The 12,760-nt window shown below is 47.2% G+C and overlaps 1 protein-coding gene across 1 annotated transcript in view; it reads right to left on the bottom strand.

Annotated features, from left to right (window-relative positions):
* Window positions 1–12,760, bottom strand: part of lamb2l (laminin, beta 2-like) — a 334,455-nt gene that overhangs the window by 72,001 nt on the left and 249,694 nt on the right. The window contains exons 21-23 of the mRNA XM_072473107.1: window positions 11,630–11,861; window positions 6,663–6,826; window positions 2,393–2,617 (exon numbers count right to left, since the gene is read on the bottom strand). Of these exons, the coding sequence (XP_072329208.1) occupies window positions 2,393–2,617; window positions 6,663–6,826; window positions 11,630–11,861 (621 nt within the window). The remainder of the gene's footprint in view (window positions 1–2,392; window positions 2,618–6,662; window positions 6,827–11,629; window positions 11,862–12,760) is intronic.

The following is a 12,760-nucleotide window of genomic DNA, read 5'->3' as shown; positions in this document are numbered from 1 at the left end:
GAGTGAGTGCTGCACTGTCAGAGGGTCAGTACTGAGGGAGTGTTGCACTGTCAGAGGGTCAGTATGAGGGAATGCTGCACTGTCAGAGGGTCAGTACTGAGGGAGTGCTGCACTGTCAGAGGGTCAGTACTGAGTGAGTGCTGCACTGTCAGAGGGTCAGTACTGAGGGAGTGCCGCACTGTCAGAGGGTCAGTACTGAGGGAGCGCTGCACTGTCAGAGGGTCAGTACTGAGGGAGTGCCGCACTGTCAGAGGGTCAGTACTGAGGGAGTGCCGCACTGTCAGAGGGTCAGTACTGAGGGAGCGCTGCACTGTCAGAGGGTCAGTACCGAGGGAGTGCCGCACTGTCAGAGGGTCAGTACTGAGGGAGTGCTGCACTGTCAGAGGGTCAGTACTGAGGGAGTGCCGCACTGTAAGAGGGTCAGTACTGAGGGAGTGCTGCACTGTCAGAGGGTCAGTACTGAGGGAGTGCTGCACTGTCAGAGGGTCAGTACTGAGGGAGTGCTGCGCTGTCAGAGGGACAGTACTGAGGGAGTGCTGCACTGTCAGAGGGTCAGTACTGAGGGAGTGCTGCACTGTCAGAGGGTCAGTACTGAGGGAGTGCTGCACTGTCAGATGGTCAGTACTGAGGGAGTGCTGCACTGTCAGAGGGACAGTACTGAGGGAGTGCCGCACTGTCAAAGGGTCAGTACTGAGGGAGTGCTGCACTGTCAGATGGTCAGTACTGAGGGAGTGCTGCGCTGTCAGAGGGACAGTACTGAGGGAGTGCTGCACTGTCAGATGGTCAGTACTGAGGGAGTGCTGCACTGTCAGAGGGTCAGTACTGAGGGAGTGCTGCACTGTCAGATGGTCAGTACTGAGGGAGTGCTGCACTGTCAGAGGGTCAGTACTGAGGGAGTGCTGCACTGTCAGATGGTCAGTACTGAGGGAGTGCTGCACTGTCAGAGGGTCAGTACTGAGGGAGTGCTGCACTGTCAGATGGTCAGTACTGAGGGAGTGCCGCACTGTCAGAGGGTCAGTACTGAGGGAGTGCTGCACTGTCAGAGTGTCAGTACTGAGGGAGTGCTGCACTGTCAGAGGTGCCATCTTTCTATTGGAACAGAAATTGTGTGCTGCCTGCCACTCAGCATGATGTAAAAGATCCAAACTTCATTCAGCTAAATCAGGGGATTTATTGCACGTGTCGTGGTCCATATTCATCCATCAACCAATGCCAAAAATCAGGGGCGAAATTCTCCCGAAACGGCGCGATGTCCGCCGACTGGCGACCAAAACGGCGCCAATCAGACGGGCATCGCGCCGCCCCAAAGGTGCGGAATGCTCCGCATCTTTGGGGGCTGAGCCCCAACATTGAGGGGCTAGGCCGACGCCGGAGGAATTTCCGCCCCGCCAGCTGGCGGAAACGGCCTTTGTTGCCCCGCCAGCTGGCGCGGAAATGACATGTCGGGGCGGCGCATGCGCGGGAGCGTCAGCGGCCGCTGTCCGTTTCCCACGCATGCGCAGTGGAGGGAGTCTCTTCCGCCTCCGCCATGGTGAAGACCGTGGCGGAGGCGGAAGGGAAAGAGTGCCCCCACGGCACAGGCTCGCCCGCGGATCGGTGGGCCCCGATCGCGGGCCAGGCCACCGTGGGGGCACCCCCCGGGGCCAGATCGCCCCGCGCCCCCCCCCAGGACCCCGGAGCCCGCCCGCGCCGCCTTGTCCCGCCGGTAAATAGGTGGTTTAATCCACGCCGGCGGGACAGGCAATTTATCGGCGGGACTTCGGCCCATCCGGGCCGGAGAATCGAGCGGGGGGGCCCGCCAACCGGTGCGGCCCGATTCCCGCCCCCGCCGAATATCCGGTGCCGGAGACTTCGGCAACCGGCGGGGGTGGGATTCACGCCAACCCCCGGCGATTCTCCAACCCGGCGGGGGGTCGGAGAATGACGCCCCAGATTACTTGGTGATTATCACATTACTGTTTGTGGGATTTTGCTTTGTGCAAATTGGTGCTGAGTTCGTGCATCCTGAAAGTGACTAAATTTCAAAAACACGTCCTCGGCTGCGAGCTCCTCTTCGACATTCTGAAGCTGTGAGAGGTTCAGAAATCCGCAGCTTTCTACCATTCTTCAAAACATTCTCCGTTCTAATAATCCAGTGTGAAAAATAAAACCTTAAATCTTCCTTCACCCCTCCTTGACCTTGGTCTTCACACCCTCTGTTGGCTGCACTTTCACCTCCACTCCCCCGCTGCCCTGAACCCTCTTGTCCACCCGCTCAGGTTCAACACCAACCATCGGTCAGTGGGCACCTGGAAAGTTTGACCCTAAAGGAAGTAAACACCAAATTTTGTGCCCCCTCTCACATTGAACATAGAATATACAGTACAATATACACAGCATGCCCCATACTCACGCCTACAGTCCCGCAGGAGAGGGTTGCCATAGTAACCGGCTTTGCAGGCTTCGCAGTGATCTCCATCAGTGTTGTAGAGACACTTCAAACACTGTCCCGTGTGTGGGTGACAGGATCCGGGATCAGTCACGTCGATGTTGTTGTTGCACCTACAGGGCCAACACTTCCCTCCTGCTACCTGGGGGTTACCATAGTAACCTGGTGCGCACTTATCACAACGAGATCCTATAGCAGTGGAAAAAGTAAATTAGTTCTTAATTTAACTGTGGTACCCTCAATAACGACGCTCAGAGTGTAAACTGTAAAGTAGGCTTTAATAAACTAAGAACTAGACTGGTGCTGAGACGGGTGCTAACAGCTACGCCGCCCAGGAGGCAGCCCCTTATATATGGCTCCCAGATGAGCGGAGCCGGAGGCGGAGTTCCCCAGAGTTCCAAGCCCAGTCTTAAAGGGGACATCACCTTACATGATGTCAAGGGTACAGTGTTACAATAACCGTTCATCACATTAACAAAGGACACTGACATTGTCTGATCATTCACTCCCTCCAGCACCAACGCACGGCGGCAGCCGTGTGTGCCATCTACAGGATTCACCACAGGAACTCGCCAAGGTTCCTTCAACAGCACCTTCCAAACCCACAACGCCCATCACTGTTCCTGTCTACAGAACAGGGCGAGTGCCCAAAGCCTTCACCATTAATTTTCTTGTTTGGCATTGGAGCCATTTGGCCAACAGCTGAACCTCCGCAAAGCCTGATGGGAAATGTAGCCAGCCTTACAGAACACAAGTCCTGTGTTACGGCCCGGTTCGTGAGCAAGTGTGACAGGATGTACTCCAGGGAAGTCAGATAAATAAAATAAGGACAGCAGGTGGGAGCTGGTTTTGCAAGCTAACATTGAGGAAAACGGGTAACTGGCCGTCCGTTAATGTGGCAAGGGAACTTTATCGGTGCTGAAGGAAACCGTCTAAGAGGGAGAAGTTAACAGCCTCAGGGTCGAGACCTGTGGGACCATCCGGAGTCCGTAACCCCGACAGGAGAAGACCGGTCCAACCTGAGAAGGGAGATTAGTCACCTCGCCTTGTGATGGGTAATATCTGAGTCTTGTGGTTCATTGTAACAAGTAATCAGCAAGTTAGCCAGTAGAATAAAGAGCGGTTCAGTGTTTATATAGTGTTTTAAACATTAATAAAGATTCAGTTGTGGGAAACATCTTGTGTAAGTGTTTCTCTGTGCTCCATGTCAGTGATACCTCATCTGACAGCAACAGCACTGAGTGTTTCATTTATTCATCAGGCACGAGGTGACTCGAGGATTGCAATGTGTTTGTCCTCCACTTTCATCATGCAGTAATGTGCACAGCTTTCACACAGAATCCTGGGTTTAAATATCATATTTCTATTAAACGATATGAGAGGGAGCTGGAGGAGTCACTCTAGTCCGTCGTCACAAAGGCCCAGGTAGGAGGGGGGACACAGTGCCTCTATGTAAAGCCACAACCGGCAGACTGCCTCAGCAAAACTTCAACGGCGATTTTAAATGTTATAAAATCACAAGACAATTACTGAGGAGAAAAGCCATTCAGCCCATCTTAACTCGTGTTAACACTACAACATACATTGCTTCTCTCTATTGTATTATCTCCAAACTTATAATACCCTTGTCATGATATTCAGATAAACATCATGGTGCAAACACACATACACACTGATGGACAGATCAACGGACCAATCAACACACACGCAACATCACAGCCAATCACCAGTGAGAGCACACGCACTATAAAACAGGGAACACCTGCTGATTCCAGCAGGAGACAGCTCAGAGCACAGAGCTCACAGCGTGCCACTCAGACATACACCATGTGCTGAGTGCCTCACTAAGATAGTGCTAGGGCTGGGTCCACAGGTTAGCTGGTGAAGTACGAACCACAGCCAGAAGTTAACAGTTGTTGTTATCAAGAAAAATAAAACAGAGTTGTACCATATACAACCGTGTTGGTTCGTTTGTATAGCGGAACACCCAACACGACAACCCTCACTCAATATTTAACCTGGGTGGAGGTGGTAGGATTATAACGTTTCTGGATGATGTGAAACTTGGCAGAATGCTGATCGAGGTGAGGGTTGACAGAGGTTTCAAGGTGACATGAAACAGGCAGGTTGTGGGTGGAGCTCAAGGCCAAGGGTAATGAAGTGTTTTCACTTGAGGAGGTTTTTTATGGGAAGACAGTGAAGTGTAAATGGGGTAATTCTGTAAAGTCTGGATGATCAGAGAAACCCTAGTGTCTAAAAATATACAATCCCTAAAGGTGGCAGGAGAAACTGATTCGGTGATTTTAAAAAAGGTAAGGAGTTACTTGAGTTTATAAATAAAGGAATGGAATATAAAAAACCCAAGAGTTCCTGCTAGATGAGCATAAATTACTGATTAGATCGGAGCTGGAATATTGTGGACAATTCTGGTCACCACACTTCAGGAATGATGTACAAGGCCTTGGAAAGAGTCCAGAGGAGATTTACAGACTGTGACCAGGGATGAGGGACTTCAGAAATGAGGAGCGATTCGAAAGGTGAGGATGGTTGGGGTTCTCAATCGCACGGTGGCACAGTGGTTAGCACTGCTGCCTCACAGCTCCAGGGATCCGGGTTCGATCCCGGCCTCGGGTGACTGTCTGTGCGGAGTCTGCACGTTCTCCCCGTGTGTGCGTGGGTTTCCTCCGGGTGCTCCGGTTTCCTCCCACAGTCCAAAGATGTGCAGGTTAGGTGGGGTCGCGGGGATAGGGTGGGGGATTGGCCTCAGGTAGGGTGCTCTTTCAGAGGGTCAGTGCAGACTCAATGGGCTGAATGGCCTCCTTCTGCACTATGATTCCCTAGTCTCACACCAGGACTGCCAAACACAGAGGTTCAATTTATCTCAGCAGATAGATCTACTTTGTGGATTCAGCAACTATTCCTCATGGGGACATCACAGCTGGAATTCCTACTCGCTGCCGGCGACACGCTGCTCTACATTCTGGCTATATGCTCACATGCATATTCCCTTAAATTGAGATCACAACAAGGACTGTCCCAAGATGGTTAAGAGGTGACCTGAATAGGAAGGTGTGTTCAGGGTGATGAAAAGTTTTGATCGAGTACATTGTATTCCCATTGGTGGGTGGGTCTGTCGGGTGGGGATAGATTCAAAATCCCCAGTGACAGATCAGGAAGAGCGATGAGGCAAACTATCTTCACTCCACGTTGTTGGGATCGGGAGTGCGCGACCTGAACAGGTGCTACACAACCTGATTCCATAAATCATTTTTGAAAGACAGTGCGGCCGGTTCTTCAGGTTGAGGAATTTTAGAGGATTGAGGACACCAAACAGGGATGTGGGATGAAGCATGAGGGGCAGTATTCACATGATGGGCTGAAAGGTATCATCCAGTGTGTCATAATATACACCAGTATATCATGGTGCAATCACACACTCACTGATGGACATGCAGTGGGACCAATCAGCATACATAACACCGCAGCCAATCACCAGTGAGAGCACACGCACTATAAAGACAGGGGACAGGAGAGTTCCTGCTCATTCTAGTAGCAGCCAGCTCGGAGCACAGAGCTCACAGCCTGCAACACAGACATTCACCATGTGCTGAGTGCGTCACCTGGTTAGGACTAGGCAAGGGTCAACAGTTAAAGCTGGGATTGCATTTACCCACAGTTCAAGTATGTTAATATAGTTAACCTTATAATAAAATAGAGTTGCACCACTTCCAGTGTTGGTGACCTGTTTGTGATCCAGAATACCCAACACATCAAGGTGCTGTAAGTTTCTCTGATTCTATCTATGACTCTTGAATTCCCAGTCCTGAAGGTGTTTTGTCCTGAGCCCTGTACCATCCTCTCCCTGTGTTCTGGGTGTTCCTGCTTGGATTATACATTTAAAGCTCCTATTGGGATAATTTCTTGCTGCTTTACATTAATAAAATCCTACAGCACAGGAAGATTCCATTCAGTCCGTACAGCTGTGCCAGACTGCTTGAAAGACCCATCAAGTTAATCCCACTCTCCCCTGCTCTATTCCCATACCCATGTAAATATTTTCTATTCTGCTATTTTTTCCATTTTGAAAGTTATTATTGAATCAGTTTGCCCTTTCAGAGAGTGCCTTCCAGATCATCATATTACACCGCATTCGATTTATGTTCTTCAAGACATCTGTTTTTTGACACTGACCCTTTTTAATCATCTTGGAGGAAAGTAATAGAGTTGAACCTACCTGAGTAGCCTGTGTTACAGTAACACACAATCTGATTGGAGTCTAGGTCAGCGTGACACGAGACCCCATGGTAGTTATCGCCTCCCGGATAATCTGGACAGGGACAGGGGCGGCACTGTGCTCCAGACCCCAGGACCGGGTCTCCATAGTAACCATCAGAACATCTGCGTGAAGTCACATGTTAACATCAAACTTTACAGCAAAGAAAAACTTTACAGTTCAGAAGAATGAGGGGGGATCTCACAGAAACCTATAAACTTCTAACCGGACTGGACAGGGTCGATGCAGGAAGGATGTTCCCGATGGTGGGGGTGCCCAGAACCAGGGGTCACAGTCTGAGGATACGGGGTGGACCATTTAGGACAGAGATGAGGAGGCATTTCTTCACCCAGAGAGCGGTCGGCCTGTGGAATTCGTCACCACAGGAAGTGGGGCAAGTGAGGCGAAAAACATGTTTTCAAGAAGCAGTTAGAAATAGCATTTAGGGCGAAGGGGATCAGGGGATATGGGGGGAAGCGGGAGCAGGTTACTGAATTGGATGATCAGCCGTGATGATAATGAATGGCGGAGCGGGCTGGAAGAGCCGAATGGTCTCCTCCTGCTCCTATTTTTTCTATTTTTCTAAATAGGTGCTGGAAAACCTGGAACAAATGAGTTTAGACTTCAGATTATTTTTAAATTATGTACAGTGTATGTGAGCTGAAGATTGCCATCACGACTTGTAGTGAACCTTAGACAGGGACAATATTACAATATTGCTGACGTACAGAGAGCTGCCTGGTTTATCTCTGTTTAATCTCCAGGCGGGCGGAAACAATCTAACTGCACTCGCTCAAAGCAAACAGGTGATTCTCCCGGGTGTCCTCTGGCAATATTTGAACCTTGACCAACATAGAAAAACCCAGATTATTTGATTCATTATCACATTCCTGTTTGTGGGATCCTGCTGTGCGCACATTGGCTGTAGTGTTGCCTCCATTACAACAATGACTGCACTTCAAAAGTACTTCATTGGCAGTAAGGCACATTGGGACGCACTGAGGTGGTGCTATATAAATGTAAACCTTTCCATTCCTTTTGATATTCGACAGATGATCTTTAATTTGGGGCCAGTTACTGGAACCCACAATTACAGTTTGGGAACCTGTTGGAAATGGGGCAGCCAATTTGCAGACAGCAAACTTCTCCAAACTGCAAGGTGAAATTGATCAGATATCTGTTTTTTATTAATGTAGGCTTAGTGTGAAGAATGTATAAATTTCAGATATATTGTATTATAAGTATTAGGTGCTATAAGGGTTAAAATCCTGCGTTATAGTGTGTTTGACTGCTGCAGTCCCGGTTTTTAATCAATCTTGGTTTGAAAGAAAACAAAGCTTTTAGGAGCCAGAGGTGCAATTAACCATTGTAAAAAGTTTGGGCTGATGCAATTTTATTTTAAATAAGGGAATTCCCTGGGGAGTTAATTAGTTTTCAGCATGGTGAGATGATGTCATTGATGGGTGGAGCTAAGGCATCAGGCTGTTTGAGAAAGCATTTTTCAGCTTCAGTTCGGATTCTGGCTGAAGCTGAGACCAAGTGCAGCTGTTAGTTCTCACTGTAGGTTAGTTAAAAGTGATTAATTGTATTTGAAGCAGTGCGGACTTGTCTGAGGACTATGGGGAGCTGAAATAAGCCAGCTACAAACAGCTTTTGAGGACATCCAGCCAGAGTGTCCGCAGGGGTTTGCACCAGAGTCAGAGATGTTCTGTAAAGCAGGGTCGAGAGATCCTTTCTCAAAGAATAACTCTGTAAAGCATGTTTTCCTCTGCGCCATTGGTATTTAAGGTGGAAAGAGGGCTAAGATTATTTATTTTCTTGTTGTTTAAGTGGGAATAAAGATAAGAGTTATGGATATTGTATTCACTGTGTTGAACAGTATTGTTTCAGGGGTAATTGTAATCTATTTTCTTGTGCGATGTTAAAGTTATTCCAATACTGTGTTAGTAATAAACATTGTTTGACTGTATCATATCCCTTTTTAGTGTGACATAGCTCCTGGAGGGAGAAATATTTTCCTCACAGTCTTACAAAACTAAAATAAAATATTGGGGTTTCTGTCCAGTATCCCAAGATTGTTGAGGTCTGGGTTGTAATATAAGGAAGATTTTATCAGATGTTATTGTGCAGAGGGTAGGTTAGGAAGTAGGATGTGTGACCATGAGCCAGGAGAGTATCAGTATCTGTTTTGGGGTATTTGATGGACGCTAAAGAACCCAATATATGGTGTGGCTTTGCATCTGTTGAGTGTGTATCAGAATGGTGAACAAATCAGAGGAATACTGTATACACCATACCCATAGTGTATATAATATATAAATAATTTCTAAACTATAGGAATAGTGTATACACCATTCTATAGAGTATATATTATAAACTATAGGAATAGTGTATACACCATTCTATAGAGTATATATTATAAACTATAGGAATAGTGTATACACCATATGAAAATGTTATGGCCGCGATATAACGGCCATGCTGTGTCCAAAAAGCAGCTCACCGCCGCAGTGTGGCGGATATTGGGAGCCCCCACTCCCAGGATCTACCCGCCTCACAACGCCTCCTGAGATCTAACGCGATCTCACAGGATACTGTGATGTGAAAACCACCAGTTGTGACACTAATAAAGATGATTATTATATACTGTATGAATAGAGTAGATAACGCATGAATAGTTGATGTGCCTAATGAAGCATGTATACACCATATGAATAGCATATCTACTATATGAATAATGTATATACTATATGAATAGCATATCTACTATATGAATAATGTATATACCATTTGAATAGTGTTGGTATTATATGAATAGTGTATACACCTGACAAAGTGTATATACCAAATGAATAGAGTGGGTAGGTAAAGGTAAAATGACCACAGTCCCAGATGACCATAGGCTGCTTTCCCCTTTGAGGGGGAGCTGACTGGTGGTGATTTAACCTGAGGGTCACCACACCTCGGGCGGGGGGCAGGGTTGGGAAGGCGGGGCCATCATGATAACCTCAGCTGGTACGGGGATTGAACCCACACTGCTGGCCTCGCTAAGCATCACAAACCAGACGTCCAGTCAACTGAGCTGAACAAATGAATAGTGTATAAAATATATGAATACTTTATATACTATATGTATAGTATGTACACGAGAATAGCATATACACTACAGGAATCGCATATATAGTATTGTGGTGATATACATCACTGTAAGTACAAAGGGTTAATGTACATACACACCTAGCTAGACACTAGAGGGAGCACCAGAGACATGACACACAGACAGTCAACCAATAGGTCAGTAATATAGGACACGACCAATGGGCTTCACGATACACACAGAGGTGACACTACCACAGGGGGGCATTGCACCAACCTATACTTAAGGACACTGCACACATGATCTTCCCCTTTCCATTGGAGACTCTCAGTGAGTGCAGACACAGGGTTGATTGAACATCACACCCACCACGTGGATTGTAGCAGACTGGTTCGTCAGTCTGAGTAACTATAGCAGGATTAACAGTAGCGTCAAATCCAAGTAGGAGAATTGTTAATAGTTTAATAAACGTGTTAAAGCTCTCTCCAAGTCTGAACCTTCCTTTGTCAGAGTGCACATCGAGGAAGCAGCTTGTGTTACGTCAAGAGCATAACAAAACAATTATATGCATAGTTTATATACTATATAAATAGTGTATACACCACATGATTAGTGCATATACTATATGAATACAGTATGTACTATTTGAATAGTGTATACACCGTATGAATAGTGTATATAATATACAAATAGAGTATATAATATATGAATAGCATATATAATATATGAATAGAGTATAGAATATATGAATAGAGTATATAATATATGAACAGTGTATATAATATATGAATAGAGTATATAATATATGAATAGTGTATATAATATATTAATAGAGTATATAATATATGAATAGCAAATATAATATATGAATAGCATATATAATATATGAATAGAGTATATAATATATGAATAGAGTACATAATATCTGAATAGCTTATATAATATATAAATAGTGTATATAATATATGAATAGAGTATATAATATATGAATAGCATATATAATATATGAATAGAGTATATAATATATGAATAGCATATATAATATATGAATAGAGTATATAATATATGAATAGCATATATAATATATGAATAGAGTATAGAATATATGAATAGAGTATATAATATATGAATAGAGTATACACCATGCTTCCTACATGAGACAAACGTACAATTTCTGACGGGACTGACATATGAGGAGAGATTGAAACCCTTAGGATTGTATTCACTGGAGTTCAGAAGAATGAGGGGGGAATCTCATAGAAACATATAAAATTCTAACAGGATTGGACAGGGTAGATGCAGGAAGGATGTTCCTGATGGTGGGGGTGTCCAGAACCAGGGGGCACAGTCTGAGGATACGGGGTAGGCCATTTACAACAGAGATGAGGAGAAATGTTTTCACCCAGAGTGTGGTCGACCTGTGGAATTCGTTACCACAGGAAGCAGTTGAGGCCGAAGCATGTTATCAAGAAGATATAGCACTTAGGGTGATGGAGTTGTAAGGATATGGGAGGAAGGCGGGATTAGCTATTGAGTTGGATGATCAGCCATGAACATAACGAATGGCGGAGCAGGCTCGAAGGGCCGAATGGCCTCCTCCTGCTCGTATTTTCTACGTTTCTATGTGAGGCCCATTGCTCAGACAAATCAGAGGTTTAACCTCTATGTAATGCCTCACTAATGGACTGCAATTATTTGTGAATCACCGTTCCACTGGAATGAGACAGATTTTCGTTGCCTCGGGATTGTTCCCGATGGTCAACATTCTGCAAGCTAAAGTGTAAACAGGAACAAGAAAACCTGCGGCCAGGTGCGAGTGTGGCTCACTGACCTCTCACAATGATGTCCACATGTGTTGTCCCTGCAGTTCACACACGTCCCAGTCTGGGGGTCGCACTCCTCGGAGTGCCCGTTACATTGGCAGGGACGGCAGTTTGGGAAGCCCCAGTGCTGAGGGTGACACGCGTCACACTGGCGACCCCTTGCCCCTGATCGGCACTGACATTGGCCGGTGGTTTGGTCACACATACTGAGAATCGATCCTTCAGGATTGCAGCTACAAGCTGGAGGAGCGAAGGCAAAAGATGGCACAAAATGTTCATCCTAAGGGCAATTTTAGCAATCAGCATCTCAAATGGACAAATATAAAGGCTTGCATCAAATCACACCCACGAGCTGAAGAGAACGTTTTAAATCTGCTCCTTACACATCCCCATGTACACTCTCCCCCATCACTGACACTCCCCAACCCCTCCCCAGCCCCATGTACACTCTCCCCCATCACTGACACTCCCCAACCCCTCCCCAGCCCCATGTACACTCTCCCCCATCACTGACACTCACCAACCCCTCCCCCAGCCCCATGTACACTCTCCCCCATCACTGACTCTCCCCAACCCCTCCCCCAGCCCCATGTACACTCTCCCCCATCACTGACTCTCCCCAACCCCTCCCCCAGCCCCATGTACACTCTCCCCCATCACTGACACTCCCCAACCCCTCCCCCAGCCCCATGTACACTCTCCCCATCACTGAGACTCCCCAACCCCTCCCCCAGCCCCATGTACACTCTCCCCCATCACTGACACTCCCCAACCCCTCCCCCATCCCCATGTACACTCTCCCCCTCACTGACTCTCCCCAACCCCTCCCCCAGCCCCATGTACACTCTCCCCCATCACTGACACTCCCCAACCCCTCCCCCAGCCCCATGTACACTCTCCCCATCACTGACACTCCCCAACCCCTCCCCATCCCCATGTACACTCTCCCCCATCACTGACTCTCCCCAACCCTTACCCCAGCCCCATGTACACTCTCCCCCTCACTGACTCTCCCCAACCCCTCCCCCAGCCCCATGTACACTCTCCCCCATCACTGACTCTCCCCAACCCCTCCCCCAGCCCCATGTACACTCTCCCCCATCACTGACACTCCCCAACCCCTCCCCAGCCCCATGTAC

Source organism: Scyliorhinus torazame, chromosome 13 (assembly GCF_047496885.1).
Source record: "Scyliorhinus torazame isolate Kashiwa2021f chromosome 13, sScyTor2.1, whole genome shotgun sequence".
Classification (NCBI taxonomy): Eukaryota; Metazoa; Chordata; class Chondrichthyes; order Carcharhiniformes; family Scyliorhinidae; genus Scyliorhinus; species Scyliorhinus torazame.
The sequence above is the reverse complement of the archived record's forward strand: the minus strand, read 5'-3'. Positions and strand labels throughout refer to the sequence as shown.